We start from the raw sequence: 23,492 nt of genomic DNA, 5'->3' as shown, positions 1-23,492 counted from the left end.
GCAGTCTTCCTCATACAACCAATGAATTTGTTGCATGCAAGTTAGCTGTAGAAAAAAGGTGGCAACTGGTTGAGTTTCCCGGGATATTACAATGCTCTAGGATTCTGGGCAGGGCCTAAATACATGCCTTACTGTACCTGTGGGAGTAATTCATCAATTTAAAATGGCTGAGAACTTAAAAACTGGATGGTAACAAACCACAAAGCCTAATGATTATTCCATCGGGTGATATTTTGAACAAAAGGAGCTCAACCATGCTTGTTGTCACTTCCCTCCCTTCCCACTGAGTGACACACAGACGGACATTCCTGGAATCTTATTTTATAGATTTAAGATGCCAGAGGTGAGTTACAAAAATAATAGAAAGAATCTGTATGAAGAAGCAGCAAAGAATCTTGTGGCACCTTATAGACTAACAGACACTTTGCGGCATGAGCTTTCGTGGGTGAATACCCACTTGCATCCGACGAAGTGGGTATTCACCCACGAAAGCTCATGCTGCAAAATGTCTGTTAGTCTATAAGGTGCCACAAGATTCTTTGCTACTTTTACAGATCCAGACTAACACAGCTACCCCTCTGATACTCTGTATGAAGAGTAAAGGATTAATCCTACTGAATTTATCTGAACCTGAATGGATAAAGTGGGGAGTGAGAATGCCAGTTCAGTCACCCTACCACAGAAACTCTCCCCACCGAAGCAGAACGTCATCGTCATAATTCATTATCATTGGCTGAACAGACCTAAAATGCTGGACATTGTTACTAGCTCCTTGTGAACAGAGCAGCCTTTACAGCTGTCAAAGAAGCTTTCACGTTTGTCAACTACACCACAAATGAACTGAAAACAAACCCAGCTTATGTTGAGAATAGATTCACACCTGAGCCCATTTGAGAACACTGCAGGATTACTGTACATGCCATTAGCATCACTGATACAGTTATTTTATGGTATAACAATTTTGTTAAATCATATTTACTTAAAAAGTTGACTAATTTGTCTGTGCATTTCATGGCAATTAGTTAAATTCTGTCACTGTATTAAAGAATTCAAGATCACAGACAATCAAATTAATCACCTCAGGAAATGGAGGTGACTTTTCAAGGTATTTACCGAGGAATAACAATGAGCTGGTAGGACACTGGGGCATTTGAAGTGAAACTCATCGGAGTTATATCAATATCTTTGGGGTCAATGAGAGACTTCAAGGTAAAGTTCTGCAAAATCGTTGTCAGTAGCAAAAATAGCTCCATCCGAGCCAGAGCCTCTCCCACGCAACTCCGTTTCCCTGCAATGAAAAAGGAATATTGAAGAGATATTGGAGATCTTTCTTTGCGGAACTTTACATGCTGTTTCTATGGATGGAGGATAATGGAAGTCACTCCGAGTTCAGGATGTTAGGAAAGCATTTGGGGCTTAAGAAGCCATTCAAAGATTGTTTTAAGGTTTGAGTTCCATATATAAAGCGGTCTTTTTAAATCCAGTTTGGGGAGAGGGTTGGGAATGTGTGGGATTTGAGGAATAGCTTATGCGCGTCCCAAGTTAGCTAATAAGTGTTAAAGGGACAGTAATGTGGTGGTTATTGGGTAACAAGTAAGGAGGTGCAGGCAGGATCATGAGAAGGTGGATGAAGGAATAATTGATCATGGATTCATTTATACCAGACAGACACCATAAAAGCAAGAAGTTGCCAAGCAGAGCAAAGAGAGGAGTATGTGGAGTGCATCCGAAAAGTCACTTCAGACAGCTAGCAGGAAGTAACATGGTTTAACGACTGATAGATGTTTTACTAGCGTGAGAGACTCTGCTTCATGGACCACCTGAAAACCCTCTGCAGACAGTGTGAGCCAGCAGAATCATCGAGGCAAAGCTAGAAGACAGTCTGGGATCTGAAATAAACATGGATAACTTTACCTATAGAAAAAGGCATGAAGAAGTCACTCTTCTTGAAGGCACCATTTTCATCCAAGAAATGCCCGGGGTTAAATTGCTCTGGGTTTGGAAATTCCTTGCTGTCATATAGGACTGACTGCAGTACAGGGAATATAGTGGTGCCCTAAATTAGTAAACATATAAACAGAGTTAAAGTGGATACTATCCAAAGCAGAGAAACCTTCAAAATTCAGAGCTGGACAGTGGGACCCATATTGATTTTTCTTTATTTCCTTGCAGTTCCTGAACTTCATGTTTTCAACCAGAAGTAGAAATATTAAAATTCCATGAGAAGAGCTAATCCCACTGAAGTCCCATCCACAGGGAAATCCTCTTCAGAGAGGTTGTTCCTATCTGATCATTATCCTGAATTCAACATCTAAAAGTCTGGGGAGAGTTTGGCTAAGATCCAGAAGTTTCACTTGCACTTTTGAGCTGATGCTCTGAGGCATTTGAGGTTTCCAGGTCAAGATACTGTATTCATCACACCAACAGTCTCCCTATAATTCATAATTAAACTAAGAGCCCCATGCAATTTTACAGTCAAACTCACAGTCAGCAACTCCGCCCCTGAGTATGGTGAGTTCTGGTGCATTTTAACAGCTCAACAGGTTCAGAGTTTGGTGGAGATTAGAACTGGGTAAATTTTATCAGACAAATACAGTTTATCCACCAGAAATGCAGTTTCAGCTGATCTGAAACTATTTGCAAATTTGACCCAATCAATTTTGTCTGGGAAAAAGTTCAGAAAACGCATATAAGGAGGGGTGTGTGTCTTCCTATAACTTTTAGGCCAGAGGCTAAGGTACTTGGGATGTGAGAGATGCAAGTTTGAATCCCCAATTTGGAGCAACAATTTGAACTCAGATCTTCCCCCGATCCAAAATGAGGATTCTAACCTCCAAGCTCTCAGATATTCCAGGATAGGCTCTTTTCAATCTGTCCTTATGAAGCTGTTCCACTTTTTATTAATATTTAAATATCCACTGAGCAAGCGAGAATGAGAAAGGCATTCACCTGGGAGGCAGGAGATGTGGATTCAAATCTCTCCTCTGAATCAAGCAGAGGGAAGAATTCAATCCACATTTTTTAACTCCCAGGTTTTTGACCTAATGAAAATACAAAGTGGAACAGCTTGACCCGGAGGACTTGAGAACAGAATAACCAAAATGCTGGTGATTAGGGCACTCAGCTGGGAGGGGGAAGAACTGCGCTTGAGTCTCTGCTTCACTGAATATTTTAGTATTGATACGAAACTGAATAGCTTCTACAAGAGAGATTGAGGCATCACCCCAGCATAGTCTATAGCCTGGTGCTTAGGATACTCACTGGGGAAAATCTGAGTTCAAGACCTGGCTCCAGAGGGGAGGTACAAATCTAGGTCTCCCACATCCCAGGAAAGTGCCCTATCCACTGTTAAAGCGTTAAAGAAGGGGGATAAAACCCACACCAAGATTTTCGAAGTAGATCAGATTTTTCCAACTTGCTGACAAATTGCAAAGATTTTCAGAAGCTAAATGAATATTTTTTCTGATTTTTTTGGCTTACTGGCTGAACTGAGCTCAGTAACTGGCATCATCCGACTAACAGTAAGAGCCCGACTCAATTTTACAGAAACCTCAGCCTTGAAGCGTGGTTTGTTTTGTGGTGTGTATTTATCTGTACTGGTTTGCATTTAATTCCAGAAATGGGCAAACGTGCGGGGAGCTCTGATCCTTTTAAAACGTATTTATTCATTACTCATTTGCATGCACTATTTTGTTTTGATTTGACCGAACAGTGTCAAGACGTTTCCCCAGAAACACCTCCCTTTGGCCTCAAAAAAGAGGGGAATGATGGCACGCATTGGTGTGATACCAAAATCTTAGCTGCACATCATTGCTAAAATTATTCTCTATTCCATATCTTACTGCTACGCAACTAGGCTCTCAAACTTCTTCCGGATGGAAACCCTGACCTGCAGACTATGAAAGTCTGTTCAGCTGCATAGAGAGGCTTGGAAAGTTTCAATATAATTGGTACGTTCCTGGCAATTATTTAAAACTCCCACCACATAAAAGCCGGCCAAACTATTTCTATTGCGAACGCAGAACTGGCCCTTTCACCGAGAACTGACCTTGGGGATAATGTATTGTCTGAAATGAGTGTCTCTATTCACAGCACGTGGGAAACCAAGAGGGGCAAGAGAGACGAATCTCTGGATCTCATGTACAACAGCATCTGTGTAGGGCATCTGGCTTCGGTACGCCATGCAGGGGCTTCGGCTTCGGCCAATCACACGGTCAATCTCTACGTGAACCTTCTCTGTCATCAAATTAATGAGATTTAACACCAAGACTAAAGAACAGGATTCCCATAGATTTGCCCAACAGTCTGTTGCTCTGCCCCCAAAACACAAGTCTCAGCAGATGGACATTGGGAATATAACAAAACAGGTCAAATTTTCTGTTACAGAAACTACTGTACTTTGTATCTATGAAAAAGGGCCAACAATGTAATTAGACGGCAGTGATATTGCTCATACCTGGTACTGTTACTAACTAGAGCACAATGTAAAATTATCACCAGTGCATCTAAATATCTACTAAGCAAGAGAGTCCCAAAGCATCTCCCACCGCAAGGCCATTTGTTAATGTGCAGGGCCGTCCTTACCCATACACAAAGTATGAGCTGTGTAGGGCACCAGAAAATTTGGGGCGTGTTGCTCCAGCCCCTGCTCTGTCTCTTCCTCAAGGCCCCTGCCTCTGCTCCGCCCCACCTCTTCCTGCCCCAGCCCCGCCCACACTCCCTGAGGACTCCAAAACTGGTCGGGCCTGCACTCACCGGTAAGTGGAGCGACCCGGCCCAACCTGCTCTGCTCCTCTGGCTCCCAGACGTGCCACCGGCGAGTGCTGGGGGGCAGTTCCCCCCTCCCTCCAAGCCTGGGAACCAGGGGAGCAGAGCAGGCTGGGGCCAGGTCACTCCACTTTCTGCAGGAAGTGGCCAGTCCCCCTCTCCCCCGTCCTCCATGGAGGCCTGGGGCCAACCCCCTCCCTCCCGTGAAGGCCTGTGGCGGGGCCACATACAGCGCCCCCCTCCCCCGCCCCCGCGGAGTCCTGGGGCCCCACACAGCCCCCCCAGAGGGGCTGCATGAGGCACGAAAATAGCTAGGGACGGCCCTGCTAATATGAAGTTGGAATTAGCACTGGATACAGATTTTTTTTAGCACTGGCAGAGCTTTGATTTAAGCCCGTACATGATCCTGTCCTCTACAAGCCCATTAAATCCAAAGGCAAAACAACTAACTTTGCCTTCATTCAGGGGGAAAGGGCCCATTTGACAGCCCCGGAATGTGAAAGCATCTGTTACCCACAGAACAGACACAGCCTGGTCAGTGGCAGGGCAGGCTTCTCTTTTACAAACACTGCAATTAAACACCCATGGCTGGCCATGTCAGCTGACTCAGGCTCGCAGGACTCAGGCTACAGGGCTGTTTAGAGGTTGAGGCTCAGGCTGGAGCCAAGGCTCAGGGACCCCAGGAAGAGGGAGGGTCCCAGAGCCCGGGCTCCAGCCCAAGCCAAAACATCTACACAGCAGTTAAACAGTCCCGTAGCCCAAACTCTATGAGCCAGACCCAGCTGACCTGGGCCAGCCATGGATGTTTAATTGTAGTGTAGACATACACATGCACTTCCCTTATCAGAGAACCTGAACACTGATCCGGATTTGAGAGAGGAATTCAATCACAACAGCCCCATTCAGCCTTTGGATCCTCTCCTCAGATGGCCAATATGGGGACAAGTAATGCCCACGGCACTGCTGTTTTTTGGATGAGAACTTCAGCCTGCAGGGAACTGGAGTAAGAAAGTCTCCCAACACATCTTCAACTCACTTGACATGAACCAAAGAACATCCACCACATGGCAGTCATGCAGGTCACTGCCAACCCAGGCCAGATGTGATCTGGTGATTTAACGGGGGAGGCTCTGCTTACATTTACTGATCTATAGAGCCAGGCACTCCTCACATCTCCCCAAGACTTAACATTTTGTGTGTGTGTGTCACCGTTACCTTCGATTTCAGGGTATTTCATAAGAAGCTTGAGTCCATGTTTCAGGGTGTCACTAGTTGTCCCTGTTCCAGCAAAGAATAAGCCTAATGTTCTTCTTAACAAGCTCTCAGTGGTAAATTCCGACTGGCTGTGATGTTGCTCCTGCAGAAAGGTTTGGTACAGATGGTTGATAATTGATTGATTGTAAAAGCATCGGATCTATTGTCACAGGCCAAAGAAGTCTCATTTTCTACCCAAAATGTGACCCACCTGGCACCGCTTTACAAATCCTACAGAAATGGGCCAGAGTACAGCAGCATTATTGCACTGCTTTGGGCCATTTCTGTTCACTAAGGTGGTTTTACATGAGTGAGGTGAATAGGGCTTTCCTCTTTATATTACAATTTCCTTGTCTCCCATTAGGGGCTTCTGAAAAGCCACGTACTCTATTGTTCCTTAACAAATAAATAGCCCTGATATGTATAACCCACTCCCCAGTAAAGGGGAAGGGCTGTGGCTATCACCTACCTGTTTTACTTTGATGAGGAAAGCATCGATGAAGTCTCGAGGGCAGCTGGGCTCCAGGGACTCTCTGTGCATCTCCACTCTCTCCAGAACAAACTTTCTCAACTCCTCAAAATGTTTAAAGATTCTCTGGTGAGGCCCAGGGATGTAATGCATGAGAGTCGGGAAAAAATTGTACAGCTGTAAAGATTGAAAGAAAAAAACATCTTGGTTTTCCTGGGCAGAGAAGCTTCCTTCATAATATTTACTCAAATGACTTAACTATAGCAGCACAGACTCTTCTGTGACATCTTATTTTCTAAATGGATTCTGAAGAACTTTGAAAACTTTACCAACTCCCATTACCCAATGCGTATATATTCCACACAAAAACTTCAGTGACATTCAGTTACATTAGCTAAAAGACTCTCCCTTATTTTCAAAATAAAACCATCTTCAGTAGACACATCTTGTTTTTGAAAAATCACACTGAAGTGCACTATCTGAACTCTGAACACAGATTTTCTCGGCAGGTGGTAGCACATTATAGATTTTCAAAGGGAAATTTATTTTAGTCGTGCTGAGGTTGAATTTAAAAGACTCACGTTCTCTGCCAATGTAACACCATTGATTTCAAATGAGTTATGCCAGCAGACAGTTTGGCCATTCATTTGATACATTTAGTGAGGTTTTCAGGAAGGGGGCATGGAGGTAAGTGGCTGTGAGCTGGAAGTGAAAAGGAGTTTATTTTGGAGGTGAGAAATATGATCACATTCACTGTCATGTTGCTTATGTGATAAGGCATGTGACATGTGATTGGTGTGGACATTAACATCTTAACTGGCATCTTCCTTGATTTTTACCGATAATGTTGACAGTGAATATCCTTAAGCAAATTAAATTCTAAGCTAATGACATGTTTTGTGTGGGAATTTCAACAATACTTAGAAACAAGTTTGAGGCTGGGTTTGGTAGTAGCTGCAGCCTAGCAAGAAGGAGACCATTATGGGAATCTGAAATAACACTTGTTTATGGAAAATTAATAGTTAAAGAAAGAAATTTCTGTCCCCTCCCACAATAGAAAGGAGAAGAATAGAATAACCCCCTGAACATACCGCTGTCCAGGGAGAGCGCTGGAGCTTGTTAATTTCATCTATGAGATTTATTAAAGTCACAAACTTCTTATCTTCATAGTCAAACCGGTCCCCAAAGACGATTGAGCAGATGACATTGGAGACGGCATGGTTGAGGAAGAGGGTGGGGTCAAAGGACCGCCCTGGAGCAAAACAAAACTAAAAAGAGTCATTTTTAATTCAGTGTCTTCACCCTCCACATCAGAGTCACTGGCAGCATGGAGATGTTGTGGATCTCCAACCACAGGGAAAGACTCAAGGTAGGACTGACAGCAATATTCCCTGGAGAGGGTGGGTTAGGGCTGCCCTAATCCCCCACTCTTAGCTCTCACATGCTAAATTAAACACTTGCCACTTTTTTTCTTGGCAATCAGTTTAACTCTGTCTGCTCTACTGCTTTCTGCCTGGCACACTCTGGTCTGACCAGGGGCCATCAGTGCCTCTCTGAGTGACACCTGCCTGTCTGACTTGGATCCCATTTCACAGAAAAGATCCCAACCCTTTCACAACAGGATCCTGCTTAGAGGGCTCTGCCTGAGCCACTTCTTGTGTTGTTGTAGCATCATCACTAACTCCCAGAGCGCAGCAATCTCCCCTTGGCACTGCCAGCCCGGGCCGTGCAGTGCAAATACACAGTTGTTGTGCTAGGGAAGGAATGAAGGCTCCCAGCACAACAGCAGGGGGATGGGTCTGCTTTCCGCCTTCAGAGTGCACTAAGCAGGCCCCACAGCTCAGCTAACACAGCTGGAGAGGCTGAATTTCCCACTGGCTCACCAGTGACATCTTAGCTTCCGTTTCAGGTTCTTCCTTCCTCATAAGCACAAGGAACACACAGGGCTGGTAACTGAGAGCTAACCTGAGGCTGCAGCATCAGAGGGAGCAGCATAACATTCCTGGGAATTATCGGCAAGAGTTCACCCCTCTGACCTGAGACCACAGTGCTCATGGGGAACATCCAGAAGCAGCATTTTCTTTATGCACCAGACCCCTGCTCGTGTTCCTCACCGTCGATTCTCTTTGACTCATTTCCAACAGCAATAGCTGCCCCTTGGCTCAGGGTGCACAAGTAGCAGCAGCAGCAGCACTAATGTAGTACTAATGGTGGGGAAGGGTCTCAGTGCATTCTCCTCTTCCACTTACAATTCACCAGACGGGAAGAGCCAACTTCAGTTTAGCCCTTATTGTTGCATTAAATATTGCAAGAGGCAGGATGGTTTGCTGCTATGGCCTGGGTCTCAGGAAATCTGGGAATAATTCCCAGCTCTGCTGCAGACATCCCAGATGTGACCTCGAGCAAGTCACTTCATCTCTCTGTCTCAGCTTTCTATTTCTTAAATAAGAGAAACAATCCTGTAATTATTTGGGCTCCTCGGAACTGGAGTACACCAAAGCCCCAAGGTACCAATAGTGCCCCAGGCATACTAGGATTCGGAGGCAAGCACTTTAGGTCTTGTAGGCGCTAGCCCTAGTGGGGCTCAATAGCTCTGGTTGGGTTGCAGGCTCTGGGGTGGGGCCAGGGATGAGCGGTTTTGGCTGCAGGAGGGGGATCAGGGCTGGGGCAGGGATGTGGGAGGAGGTTTGGGGTGCGGGGTCCCGGCAGCACTTACTGTGGCTCCCAGGAAGTGGCCACCAGGTCCTTGTGACCCCTAGGTGCATGGGTGGCCAGGGAGGCTCTGTGCACTGCCCTTGCCCTAGTGCCATCTCCTACTTTTAATGGCCCAGTCAGCACCAGCTGCCAGGGTCCCTTTTCAACTGGGAATTCTGGTTGAAAACTGGACGCGTGGCAACCCTACCAGTGACCTGCCCCCAGCTGCAATGTCTGGCAGCTTGTTCCACATGGAACTCTGTCCACAGTTCCTGGGGGTTCCTCTCTGCATACAACCTCTCCACAGCTCCTTGCTTGCCATGTGGCTGCTGCTTTCCAACATAGCCTGGCCACTTCCTGTTTCAGGATCTTTCCCCTGACCTGACCAGGGGAAAGGGAAGTGTCAAGTGCAGTTGGGAGGTGGCCAATGGGACTTGTAGTTCCCTGCTTAGCAGACCCATCATACTGCTCTCCTCTCTGAGGAAGGATGCATCCTCACACATAGTGCTAGTCCATGTGGCAGTCTTGGTGCCAGCAGAGGGCTGTGCTCTTCCTGTGGCCTCAGGTCCTCCGGTATGGCTGGGTCGTTTGTGTTTTGCTCACTCATTGGCTCGCCTCAGCCCAGACTACAGACTTCCTTCCCCGGTACTGGTTCTACCATCTCTGTTATAGGTTCACCTCCCACTGTTGCTGGTTCTCTTTGTTGTCCATTTTGGTTCCTTCTGATAAGGCCACACCTGGCTATGCCATATGATGGTTTGCCACTACTCAGTGAGACACATGCTAATGTTCGTCCTGGCCTGGTCCTCTCCAGTGCTTTGGGAGTCAACCTCTTAGCTGACTGTGGCTCTCTCAATTATTGTCTTGGCCCTGCTGCAGCAAGTTGATCATATCTTCAGCTGGGTAAGGACCCAAGTAGGTTTTAGCCTGTTGTAATGGAGGACAAAACTGTTTCCATTGAGGACAGTGGATTGTGCACAAAATACCTCTGACGCCTGGCTGACCACCCTGTATGAACCCATGTACTTTTGCTGCAACTTAGCACTCAAACTCCTTTCCCTTCTGTGGACCCAAACCAGTTCACCCTCCTGGTATATCTGGGCAGTCCCCCTTAAATCTCAAGGCTCCTTCTGTCTCTAGGTGGCCCTGGTGAGGCTTTACTGCTTGGGCAGCAGTGCTGAAGATGCCTGTCAAGTGCTAGGTACTCTGTGGGACTAGTATACTCATCTATCTTGGCTACCCCATCCAGCAATTCTGCTAGAGGGTGGTACATCACATTATATGGTGTGTACCCCAGGGACGACTGCACATTAGTCTTGTAGGCCATCATGACCTAGGGAAGAAAACTGTCCCACTTCTGTTGACTGGCATCTACAACATAGCTGCAAATGTACAGTTCAGATGCTCCACCTGGCAGAAACCTGGGTGTGGCTGGTCATGCCTACTGCTCAGAGCAGGAGTTGGTAGCCAGCATTAGGTGAGTAGGAGACCAGGGTCAGACCCAGAGGCCAGGTGCCAGAGCCAAAGTCAAAAGTCAAGAATTGGAGCCAAAGGTCAGAGCCAGGTTACTTGGAATGAGGCAAGGCAGGAGCAGGAGCTATCACAACCATGGGCAAATGCTTTGAGCAGCCGCCAAACTGTTGCTGCAGCTGGGCTTAAGAGCTGGTCCGCTGTCTCTTCCCACCAGTCAGGTGGTGTAGCTAATCAGGCAGCCTATCACAGACCAGCTGCCCTTGTTAGGTTTCCCAGAGACTGACTCTGCTGCAGCCCCTGATTCCTGACACCAACAGCCTGTCTGACCATTGGGTAGTAAGGTGTAGTACAGGTCTTATTTATCTCAAGGAGGTCACATACCCCTTAGAATAAGCATGATTCAAAATTTTCACCATTGGTCGGTATGCAAGGAGTGAGGTTAGCAACCATTTGTGCTTATCGATCAGGCAGTTGATGAGCCTCTACCCACTCAGAGAAGTAGCCTGCTCTCACAAGGGTGTGCTGACTGACTCTCCCAGAATAACCATAGTTACCATTTGCAGAGGGTGGCTTTTCTGGGTGGTAACTCTAGGTGTAGGATGATCTGTCTTATGGCCTCATAGGTATAACAAGACGTCCATGGTCCCTAAGCGACCTGCACCATCCAGGCCATCAACTTCAAACCCTTTGGCTAAGCTTCTCCATCCCCAAATGTCCCTGTAATGGGGTCAGCACCTGCCTCTCAGGAGTGCCCCCTTTTCTCTGGCCAATATGCCTCCGATCACAATGGTTTTTTGGGGCAGCACCCTCCTCTTGCAGGGGGCCCCCTTTGGTTAGTTGGTTGGTTTGTTGGGTGTGAGCCTGCATTTGGCTTTTGTTCTTATCTCAGGCTGGCACCCACCTCTCAACTGCCCTCTAGGCTCAGTCTCCTGGACAGAGCATCAGCATTCATGTACTGTTACCGTGGACGGTGTCTTGTCTGGTGCTGGAACTGAGCCAGCTGTCCCAGCCACCAGCACAATTGTCCTTGGGCATCATGGAAATTATGAAGCCCCCTGAGGGAACCATGATCTGTTCTTCACAGGAATCCTTTCCACAGCAGGAAGTGGCAAACATATTTTGTGAAGGTCACCACTGCCAGCAACTCTGCATTAGCCATGGAGTAGGTCTGCTCTGCTTTGTTCAGCATCTTGCTGACATATGCAATTACTCTTTCCTTGTCTCCATATGGCTGAGTCAAGACAGCACCAATACCAGCTTCACTGGCATCTGTATCTAGAATGAATGGTAGCTGGGGATCTCAGTAGGCCCGTATTGTTACAGACATGAGCCTCCACTTTAGTTCCAGAAAGGCTTCTTGGCAGGGCTAGTCCACTCAGACATCCACCTCGTCTCTGCCAGCTTGAACAGTGGCTGTGCAATTGTGGCAAAACAAATAATGACTCTCCAGTAGTATGAAACCAGACCAATGAAACGCTGCTCCTCAGTGACAGGACTCGGCACTGACCAGGACTGGACGGCTTCACCATCAACATCCCTTAGGATCATATGCCGCAGGTAATTTACATTGTCACACAAAAAAATTGCATTTTGCTGAATTCACCTTTAAGTTGGCTTGGAGTAGCCTCTCCAGCACAGCTCCCAAGTTCTGCTCGTGCTTCTCAAATGACCTCCCAGTGATGATGCCATCAAAATACACCAGGCAAGATGTTTCCTGCATGTCTGCCAGGATGGCATCCAGATAGTCCCCTGCTTAGCAGATCCATCACACTTCCTTCCTCCACTTTTTATTTTTCATGTCTCTTTCAGATGTATGCTGCTTGCAGTACAGAACAGTCCTTCCTATCTGTTACTATTAGCATACACACAATAAAGCCCCAATCCTGGGATCTGTACTCACTACTGGAATATAAATAGTAATAATTAGTGGGTCACTTATAAAGCACTGTCCATTTACACGGTGGTTTCCAATCATTCCTGTGGGAGCCCATCATTATAGAATGTAGGTGCCAAATTTGTATCAGATGTGTAGCAGAGATGAAAATGAGAATAAGCAACTCTAGGCTTCGGTGTCTCATTAACGCAGCAGACTGAAGATAAATGGATCCACTCTTACCTGGTTCACTGTCTTAGCTTCTGCCAGCTCTAGACAAACCTTTTGCATTTGCTCACTGGCCATATATCAGTGGGTAGGGAACAACAGCCAGAAAAGGTCATCTTTAGACCTTTGCCCACATACTTTTATATTATATTAACACAGTTAGTTATATGTGCAGCTAAAGGCTTTAGTTAGAAGATGTTTGAACCAATATCAGTGTCTGAGCCACTGATCAATATTTTTAATATCATGAAAAAGAGAAAGACTTTAACTGACTCTTCAGTTCTAATTTCCAACAGAGATAAAGTTGATCCTCACCGTGAGTGTTTTTGAGCCTTTCCACCAGGAAATGGGCTTCCTCCAGGATTCGCTCTTCAGTGCTCTTCTTCCCCATCCCAAAATCCCTCAAGGTGGTGAGGGTAAATCGGCGTAGCTGCTTCCACGGCTCCCCACTGACCTCAGCAATACCTGAAAAATGGGAGAGAATGGGAAAGAAAGGAGGGAGGGGCCAGACTTTCAAACCCACCCACATGTTGTTTATTTGAAGTTTCATAGGAACATAAGATTGGGAGGGACTGAGTCCAGTCCCCTGCTATAGCAGTCCACCCTGTCATATAATCCGGTTCTCAAATTTTATTTGTATCTGTGTTCTGCTTGGGAGACTGTTACACGGTCATCACTCAGTACTTTATCTGTTTGATATGTTTATTTACCACAATATCCTACACATTAAACTCATTGCAGTTTCAGAGCAATTCTGAGGAAGAAAAATAATTCAATTCATTACTGTAATGAGGTGCAGCTGGGCCCCTCTAGCTTCTGCTCCTGCTGCACCCACAAACCAGCCAGAGACCTCTGCCTTGGTGTAATCACGGGTGCTCTTTATTTACAGTTTACTTTCCCACCACCTTGTAGCTACAAACAGCTTCAGTCTTGCAGCCAGCAGCAATGAGTTCCCCCTCCCTCTATTCTCTGGCTCCTCCCCTTTCCTTCTCCCTTTGGCTTCCTTCCTGCCAACCTTTACGTAGCCCCTAGCTAACGAGGCCAGCCAGGCCTCGGCTTACTCAGCCAGTTCCAATTCCCCTTTCTTGACTGGAGTGGATATGACAGAGGCCTGGCTCAGAGTTTCTTAGCCAGCACCCTGCCACAATTAACATGTCCAATACCTGTAGTTTGTTCTCTAACAGAGCTTGGCCCATCACAGCAATGAGAATTCTTCCAGTCACAGTAATTAGAGCAAAGTATATGTACTGGCACAAACTAAAAATTAGAAGTAAACTGGGAAACACATTAGTTTGCCAAATTGTAACCATTTGGGCTAAAAAATTTCTGTCTGTGTGCCTCAGGTTGAACGTTTTTTGAATATTTCAGCCAAAGTGTTCATTTCCACGAACAAGGTTAGGGAAAAATATGTTGTTCTGCCCATGTTAAAAAATGCTGGGGCCTTTTCTTTGAGAAACTCTAGCACTCCCATTTGTCAGAGCTGGGATTGAAATTTGGCTAGGAGCTGGCCTGTGTGTCAATGTGTGACTTTCCCATCCCATGAAAATCTACCCAAATGTCACTAAGTTATAAGCCCTTGAAAAACCACATTTCACACATTGTCTGTGGAGACTTAGAGTTTAGTGGCTAAAGTCTCCAAAGATACTGTCATCACTGCACATACACCAGCACCACTCAGCTCCTAGTGCTGGGCCGCATATAAATATGACAACCTACTGCTGTTATCAGTTACTCCATTAGCTCAAGTGGCAGAGGTCTTTGCAGTGGATCTAAAGGTTCCAGCCCTGGTGGTGACCCATGTAGGTGTCAATATGATGCCACATGAAGGAATTTCTGGTTTTTCAGTTTGCTATTTTAAAAACCGAGAGAATTACACACCAAAAACTATGTTAAAAGAACATTAAGGTTTGCATATACTCAGTAGAGACCTTAGGGTTTAGTGCAGGGGAGATCAAACTAGGGCCCACAGGCCAGATCCGGCCTGTCAAGGCTTTCAATCTGGTTTTTGTCTTCTCAGCTCCTTGTGTTGACTATTCTATGCATGCACCATGTTCACAGAGCAACTGAGCATGCTCTATTCCAGGACTAGAGGGGAAAGCCAGACTGTCCCTCTAATTGCAGCTGGGGGGGTGGGGTCAAGGAGACTGTAACTAAGAGCTGGGGAAGGGAGAGGAGCCTGGATCTGATAGGGCCAGGAGACTGGGACAGGGAGCTGGGAGGAGTGACTGGGACTGGGAAATGGCCAGGGAAACAGGAGGGATTGGGACCCAGTTGGCAGGGATGGAAGGAGAACTCACTCAGATCAGATGGGGAACTGGGGGATGAGCAGGTGCTGTGCAAGGAGACTGGGACCATGAATCAGTGTGAGGGTGAAAAGGGGAGATGGGCAACCTATCTAAGAAGGAGGCAGGGTGCAGGGGGAGAACTGGGACTGGCTTGGCAAAGAAACAGGGAAAAGAGTCAGCGAAGGGGGAGACTAGGAGAAGGAACCTGGATGGATGGGAATGACAAGAAGCCAGAGGGGGAAATTGGGACTGACTGGGCAAGGAGATGGGCTCTGGGGGTAGGGAGAAAGAGGCAGAGTTAGAATGAGGGCAGGGGGGAGACTGGGCCTTGGACAGGGAGCCCAGAGGGGAGAAATAGGATTATCTGGGCAAGGAGACTGGGGCTGGGCTGAGAAATCTAAGGAAGGCAAGGAGAATGGGACTGGGAAGAGGAGCCAGGGATGGGACGAGAAGGGACTGGGGACAGGGATATAGACTGGAGGGGACAGGGCAAAAGTGGTCAAGCTTGGGAGGAACAAGCAGAAGGGTCTGTAACTATTACAGAACACGCCCCTTAGAGACTGGAATGGAACCCGACATGCCTGAGAATGCAAGTAATGCAAAAAACCTACAGGCCTATATCCTGTACGACATTAGCTTCAGCAAGTTAACATAAGGTTTGAGGCCTATGAACTTTGCACAGATAAACGGCCCAACAGAAAACCCGGAGTATTTGGGGAGTTGAAAATACAGTTTAAAGGGAAGTTCTGACCTCAGGTAAATAATTCAACCACAGAAGTGTCCTGGCAATGAACTGACATACATAACAGGTACACGAGATACATCTGAGGCTAGCCTGCTTGCTTGCCTAGATATCTTTTCTTATACATTTCTCATTTTCTTATGGGTTTGATTATTTGTTTTATTATAATAGGTTTATATTAGAGTATATTTTAGCTGTAACAGAAGGGACCTGCAGGCCACATCCTGTATGTTGAGCTAAGGCAAAGTTATCGTACATATGTTTGGGATCTTTCACCTAGATAGACGGTGATGAGCCAAAGCATAAGGTCCATGTATGGCTGTGACCTTTAACATAGAGGATGCATTAAAGCAGGTTGGCAAAGGGGCTTTCCTAAGCCCAGAGTCTTTTAAACTTAAGCGGTACACCACAACTTGGAACTTGGAAAGAACCAAAATAACCAGTTAGGACAAAAATAACAAATGTGATACCTAACCACAAGAGACCACGGTAACGAATGGACATATATGATAATAAGTTGAGATCATTGATGTACCAAGCTATATGAAAAAGTCACCCCAACATTAGTAAGGTGAGGAAATACAAATAAGGAAAAGGGAAGAAATCCCCTACTGAATATGCATCAAACATAGCGGCATCAGCGTAACATATTATAAAAGTGGCATCCCAGCCTAGGGGTGGTAGGAGAGAGAGAGAGATGTAGCCCTTGAGAGGTGCCAGAATGATGGTCACTGGTAATGATGAGGAAGGTGATGGTGAGGAGGAAGATGATGGCTAACATTTCAGGTTATTCTACAAGGGATGGTGTGAGTATATGGATGTGCAGATGTACATTCTGTAGTATCTATATCTACCTTACTGAGTTGGGGTGTTTGTGACAGGACTAAATGTATTAATAAACAATATTTGTAAATATAAAAGAGTTCCTATACTGTGAGCATTGCAACTGTGCACATCAGGGTTCCCAACTGTATAATCTGGAGGATGGCATGGACTGCAGCCTCAGCAAGTTTGCAGATAACACTAAACTGGGAGGAGTGGTAGATACGCTGGAGGGTAGGGATAGGATGCAGAGGGACCTAGACAAATTAGAGGATTGGGCCAAAAGAAATCTGATGAGGTGAAGGTGAAGTAGGTGATGGGCTGGAGGGCCAGTTGTTGAGGTGTTATAAGGCGAGTGGGGAGCAACAGTGAGCTGCAAGGTGAGGGATTGAGGGCAAGTGGGGTGAGTTGTGAGAGGTGTGGGGGGAAATAGGGGATTTGGAGGGTGATGAGGTGAGTTTTAGGCTGGGATGTTGCCGGGGAGGGAGGAAGGTTGTGGGCTATGGCCTGTGATTGGAAAAAGGGGCCTCCTAATCTATTCTTGGACCAGGGCCCTCTGGGGCCATGTTACACCACTGAGCAGGGGAAGAAGGGGGTTGGCATCTCCAGCTCTGGTCTCCTGGCTGTATTCTGGCCCTTCTACTGTGCAATGGCCTAGTCACTGCCTCTCACTCACCTGCAGTGAGATGTTATGACCCATTCATGTCAGGGAGTTAGTGGAGTAACAGGGAATGGAACCAATCTTTGCTACTGTTCTAAATGAAACTCCAGCTACTTCCCCTTTTGTCATCTCAGTTGTGTTCCCCACATACAGAGAATATCAGCGCTATATGCTGATGTTACTGGAAATTTACCTTTTTTGTCGGGCAACCTTTCAAATACTGGCATACGACCTCTGTCACTGAACTCGTCTCCTTGATCAATCAGTGCTTCCTTCACAGCCTCCTGTCCATACAGCACCACAACCCGCTCTGAGCCCAAATATATTGTGAAAATCGGGCCGTACTTTTCACTGAGCTGTCAAAGTTAACACACAAAACCAGCACATTTTAACATAAATCCACTTAATTAAGAATAAGAATGTGAGCAGATCAAATTACAAATTAATGAAAGAGCTCATATGTGGCTAAGATAATACTTCTCAGAGTTTACTATTCTGACTTGGGAACTGCCTGACTTATGCTTCAGTTTCTAATCTTGATGTTTTGTTAATGCTGTGTTTTTCCTAGAGGGAAAGAGTGAGTGTGAAAGAAGGATCATTCTATCTGTGTTATATAATTATCTCATCCTGCTAGCAGTTGCAATTAATACAGGTCCTTTCATTTGTGAGCTCTAGCAATTTGCATTATTTAAGTAATGACGATTCAGTTCTACTCTGAAAAATGACTGTGTACAAATGACACTTCTAACACCACAGAACTCCTGCCTCCATTTATTCATAGTAACATCTGCTGACTTTATAATGACAAGACAGTTTTTTCCTTATTCCTGTCAGCCCTGCAGAGGCAGAGAGAGAGAGTGGAGTGAGAGTCTGTTTCCCCTTTTACATTACCAATAGACTTACTGCCTAATTTCCAATCCATTACACCTGTGCAAATCAACCCAATGGGGTTACATATCTCTAACTCTTTATGGTAGGATTTGATGAGAATGAGGGTGAACAGATGTAACTGGGGGCAGAGTTTCTCCTGTTTAACTTTTATTATTTGTGATGGTGAGCCAGAAGGAAAGAAACCAACTTGGCTGTCAGATCCCAGGCTGTAGATTGCCATTCGCATGTGAGATGATGATATTTGAGATGATAATTATAGTGAAACAATAGCATGGAGCAGAACAAAGCCATTTTTTCAAAACTGACCTGCAGTTGACACCTTACCATCCCCTTGTGAAGCAGGCAAATATCATTACAGGAATTTTACAGGTGGGGAAATTGAGGCAGAGAGCACTTAGGTGACTTACTTGGATGCACTCATGGGCTACATCTTCACTTGGGCTATAGGTTTGATTCCCAACTTGAGCAGACCTAGGGTAGGTCTACGCTATGGGATTATTCCGATTTTACATAAACCGGTTTAGTAAAACAGATTGTATAAAGTCGAGTGCACGTGGCCACACTAAGCACATTAATTCAGTGGTGTGCAGCTACGGTCCGAGGCTAGCATCAATTTCTGGAGTGTTGCACTGTGGGTAGCTATTGGGTAGCTATCCCATAGTTCCCACAGTCTCCCCCTCCCCTTGGAATTCTGGGTTGAGATCCCAGTGCCTGATGGGGCAAAAATCATTGTCGCGGGTGGTTCTGGGTAAATGTTGTCAGTCATTCCTTCCTCTGGGAAAGCAACGGCAGACAATCATTTCGCGCCCTTTTTCCCTGGATTGCCCTGGCAGATGCCATAGCATGGCAACCATGGAGCCTGTTTTGCCTTTTGTCACTGTCACCGGATGTGTACTGGATGCCGCTGACAGAGGCAATACAGCAGCACTACACAGCAGCATTCATTTGCTTTTGCATGATAGCAGAGATGGTTATCAGTTGTTCTGTACTGTCTGCTGCCATTGTAAATTGGCAATGAGATGACAGTTATCAGTCCTTCTGTACTGTACTGTCTGCTGCTGCCATAGGTGCCTCTGGCTGAGGTCGGCCAGGGGTGCAAGAGACAAAAATGGGAATGACTCCCCGAGTCAATTCCTCCTTTATGGTATCTAAAAATAGAATCAGTCCTGCCTAGAATATGGGGCAAGTGTACTAGAGAACCAGTGTATCAGAGAACCAGAGAGCACAGCCACTCCGTGTCAGATCCTGCAGAAATGATGTGCTGCATGCCATTTACAGGGGGTGCCCCTGCAACAACCCCACCTGTTGCTTCCCTCCTCCCCCAGCCTTCCTGGGCTACGGTTGCAGTGTCCCCCCATTTGTGTGATGAAGTAATAAAGAATGCAGGAATAAGAAACAGTGACTTGTTAGTGAGATAAAATGAGGGGAAGACAGCCTCCAGCTGCTATGTTAGTCCAGACAGGACATTAAGCGGTGTGGGGGAGAGGAGCCCAGCATCCCGCTGCTATAATAGTCCAGGCAGAACAGAATCTTTTCTTTACACATGAAGGGCGGGGGCTGATGGAGCTCAGCCCCCAGTTGCTATGATGAAGATGGTTACCAGCTGTTCTGTACCATCTACTAGGAATGACCAGGAGTCATTCCTATTTTTACCCAGGTGCCCCCAGCCAACCTCACCTGAGGCCAGCCAGGAGCACTCACGGGCTGATGATGAGAACGGATACCAATCCTTCTGCACTGTACCGTGTGCCACCAGGCTGCTGATGACAATGGATAGCAGTCATATTGTACTATCTGCCACCAGGGAGGGAGGAAGAGGATGCTGCAGTTCACTGCCGCAGCATCGCATTTACTAGCAGCATTCAGTAGACATAGGGTGACATTTAAAAAAGTCAAGAGACGATTTTTTTCCCTTTTACTTCTGGGGGTGGGGGTGGGGGTAAATTGACGAGCTATGCCCTGAACCACCCTGGACAATGTGTTTGACCATACAGGCATTGGGAGCTCAGCCAAAAATGCAAATGCTTTTTGGAGACTGCAGGAACTGTGGGATAGCTTGAGTCCTCAGTCCCCCCTCCCTCCCTCCATGAGCGTCCATTTGATTCTTTGGCTTTCCGTTATGCTTGTCACGCAGCAGTGTGCTGAGTTCCTGCTGTGGCCTCTGTCTGGAGATTTTTTTAAAATGCTTTGGAATTTCGTCTTCTGTAACGGAGCTCTGATAGAACAGATTTGTCTGCCTATACAGCGATCACATCCGTACGGTCCATTCTGGAGCTCTTTTTGGATTTGGAACTGCATAGCCACCCGTGCTGATCGGAGCTCCACGCTGGGCAAACAGGAAATGATATTCAAAAGTTTGCGGGGCTTTTCCTGTCTACCTGGCCACTGCATCTGAGTTCAGATTGCTGTCCAGAGCAGTCACAGTGGTGCACTGTGGGATACCGCCCGGAGGCCAATACCATCGATATGCGGTCACACTAACCCTAACCCGATATGGTAATACCGATATTAGCGCTACTCCTCTCATTGGGGAGGAGTACAGAAACCGGTTTAAAGAGCCCTTTATATCAATACAAAGGGCCTCTTAGTGCGAACGGGTGCAGCGTTAAATCGGTTTAACGCTCTTAAAATCGGTTTAAAGGTGTAGTGTAGACCAGACTCTAGTCATGCCAGCTCTCATTGAGCTAGCCCACTAAGAACTGTAGCATAGCCCCAGTAGCACAGAGAGTGGCATGGCTAGCTGCCCCAAGTACATACCCAAGGGGTACAAGTAGGTTTATGCTTAGGGTGACTAGCCCATGCTTCCGCAGCTATTACTATTTTTAGCACACTAGCTTGACAGCATAAGTCTGTCCATGTGAGCTGGGAATCAGACCCCAAGCTCCAAGTGTAGCCGGAGCCAGAGTCTGTTGCAGAGGTAGGAATAAAAACCAGGTCTGACTGCCCTTTCTCGACAGAACCCATTAGACCACTCCTCCCACAGTGTGATTGTCTGTACAGCTTGCCGTGAAGCTGGGCAGGTATATTCTGGATTACCTGTGACTTAGACACCTATATTAAAAGGCATAAGTTAACATGAACAGTTTATATCTAGCATTCAAGATTGATTATTTTTGTGGGGGAAAAATTAAGACGGAACTATGAGGAGTTGAGTGACATGGGATTGCCACTCTGTAAACGCCAGACATTTCATGGAGTTCTGCTTGAGCTAGGCTCTGCTTAACCTCCACCTACAACCAAACAATAGATGAGAAACAAATACTTTTACCTCACGCACTGATTGGGGCAAGTTCTTCATATTCAGCTGCAGTGCATTTCCTATGATGGGAAAAGCAACAGGGCCAGGTGGCAGCTTCCCACTTCCAGACATCTTTTTCCATGTTGAAAGGAAAAGAAGGCAAGAGATGCACACTGCCAGGAAAATAGTTATTGCTCCCAGAGGATCCATTACAGAGTGTAGCAATTATTCTGGGTTCTAGCAGGGAGTTCACTGGTATTTCAGATTCCACACTTTATATATTGTGTGGTGGAACAGAGCATGCAAGCCAATAGCCTCTCAGTTCTGCTTGGTAAACAGATTAGTCATTGTCCAGCAAAAGAGACCTGATATCAAACTAGGAATGAGCTCCTTTGAACCTTTATTTGTATATCATGTGTGTTTGCCCATCCAGCCTTTGTTCCCCATGTATTTGTCCAGAGAGGATAAAAGTTAATCACTGATGGGGGCAAGTTCTTCATATTCAGCTGCAGTGCATTTCCTATGATAGGAAAAGCAACAGGGCCAGGTGGCAGCTTCCCACTTCCAGACATCTTTTTCCATGTTGAAAGGAAAAGAAGGCAAGAGATGCACACTGCCAGGAAAATAGTTATTGCTCCCAGAGGCTCCATTACAGAGTGTAGCAATTATTCTGGGTTCTAGCAGGGAGTTCACTGGTATTTCAGATTCCACACTTTATATATTGTGTGGTGGAACATAGCATGAGAGCCAACAGCCTCTCATGCTCCAAAACATCTGTTAGTCTATAAGGTGCCACAGGATTCTTTGCTGCTTTTACAGATCCAGATTAACACGGCTACCCCTCTGATACTTGACAGCCTCTCTCAGTTCCATTTGGTAAACTAGATTAGTCATTGTCCAGCAAAAGAGACCTGACATCAAACTAGGAATGAGCTCCTTTGAACCTTTATTTGTATATCATGTGTGTTTGCCCGTCCAACCTTTGTTCCCCATGTATTTGTCCAGAGAGGATAAAAGTTAATCATAAAGTGAATCTCTCTAAAGCTGTCCAGATTTCCATGGACTTCTCCAGTTTTGATAAATATTGCATGGAGGCATGCTGTTAGCTGAAATATTACATACTTAAACTGACAAGCAGCAAAGAATCCTGTGGCACCTTATAGACTAACAGAAGTTTTGCAGCATGAGCTTTCGTGGGTGAATACCCACTTCTTCGGATGCAAGCCGAAGAAGTGGGTATTCACCCACGAAAGCTCATGCTGCAAAACTTCTGTTAGTCTATAAGGTGCCACAGGATTCTTTGCTGCTTCTACAGAACCTGACTAACACGGCTACCCCTCTGATACTTAAACTGACAAAAAAATTGGTTAACACATAGTTAAGGCTGTCCCAAAGTATATTGTTGTAGGCCATGTAATATGTAGCATTTATACTTTAGATGTCAGAACATATGAAAAGATACCAGCTTGTCTGGCAAGTAAAGAGAACGGCCAGGTGAAAAGCTGAGCTAGCACCCTGATCAGGTGACCATCTGCATCAGAAAAAAAACTGAATTAGCAAACTAATCATAGTGTTAGGCAAGAAAGTGATTACAAATATATAATGAATAGCTTTGTAGCAATGTATGTAAGGGTAGCACCTGGAAATGGGGGTGCACTTGCATTTAATCCTCTGCTATGCCCTATTTCATGGACTGGTCACTCACTGAAGCAGCAAATAAATGAAGCAGCACAGGCCTTGAGTGGCAGGCCAGTCCTCGCCCACAGACAACCTGCCAACCTGAAGCACAGGCCTTGGGTGGCAGGCCAGTCCTCGCCCACAGACAACCTGCCAACCTGAAGCACAGGCCTTGGGTGGCAGGCCAGTCCTCGCCCACAGACAACCTGCCAACCTGAAGCATATTCTCACCAGCAACTGCACACCGCACCATAGTAACTCTAGCTCAGGAACCAATCCATGCAACAAACCTCGATGCCAACTCTGCTCACATATCTACACCAGCAACACCATCACAGGACCTAACCAGATCAGCCACACCATCACCGGTTCATTCACCTGCACGTCCACCAATGTAATATATGCCATCATATGCCAG

General features: G+C 46.1%; 1 protein-coding gene across 1 annotated transcript; it reads right to left on the bottom strand.

Annotated features, from left to right (window-relative positions):
- Window positions 1-519: 519 nt before the first annotated feature.
- On the bottom strand, window positions 520-21,607 carry LOC120368795 (cytochrome P450 2H2-like). The gene is made up of 9 exons (XM_039481346.1): window positions 21,428-21,607; window positions 17,462-17,624; window positions 13,074-13,223; window positions 7,582-7,742; window positions 6,491-6,667; window positions 5,983-6,124; window positions 4,049-4,236; window positions 1,915-2,056; window positions 520-1,288 (listed from the first exon to the last, which is right to left on the bottom strand). Exons 1-9 carry the CDS (start codon window positions 21,605-21,607, stop codon window positions 1,110-1,112), a joined length of 1,482 nt encoding a protein of 493 aa, XP_039337280.1. The 3' UTR covers window positions 520-1,109.
- Window positions 21,608-23,492: the final 1,885 nt, after the last annotated feature.

The sequence above is a fragment of the Mauremys reevesii genome, linkage group 7 (assembly GCF_016161935.1).
Source record: "Mauremys reevesii isolate NIE-2019 linkage group 7, ASM1616193v1, whole genome shotgun sequence".
Classification (NCBI taxonomy): domain Eukaryota; kingdom Metazoa; phylum Chordata; order Testudines; family Geoemydidae; genus Mauremys; species Mauremys reevesii.
The sequence above is the reverse complement of the archived record's forward strand: the minus strand, read 5'-3'. Positions and strand labels throughout refer to the sequence as shown.

Coding starts and splice junctions, on each gene's coding strand:
- LOC120368795 (XM_039481346.1), bottom strand. CDS start 21,607: ATGGATCCTCTGGGAGCAATAACTATTTTCCTGGCAGTGTGCATCTCT. Junction 17,625..21,427: donor TGCCCCAATCAGTGCGTGAG/GTAAAAGTATTT, acceptor TAACTTTGACAG/CTCAGTGAAAAGTACGGCCC. Junction 4,237..5,982: donor GAAATACCCTGAAATCGAAG/GTAACGGTGACA, acceptor ATTTGATGACAG/AGAAGGTTCACGTAGAGATT.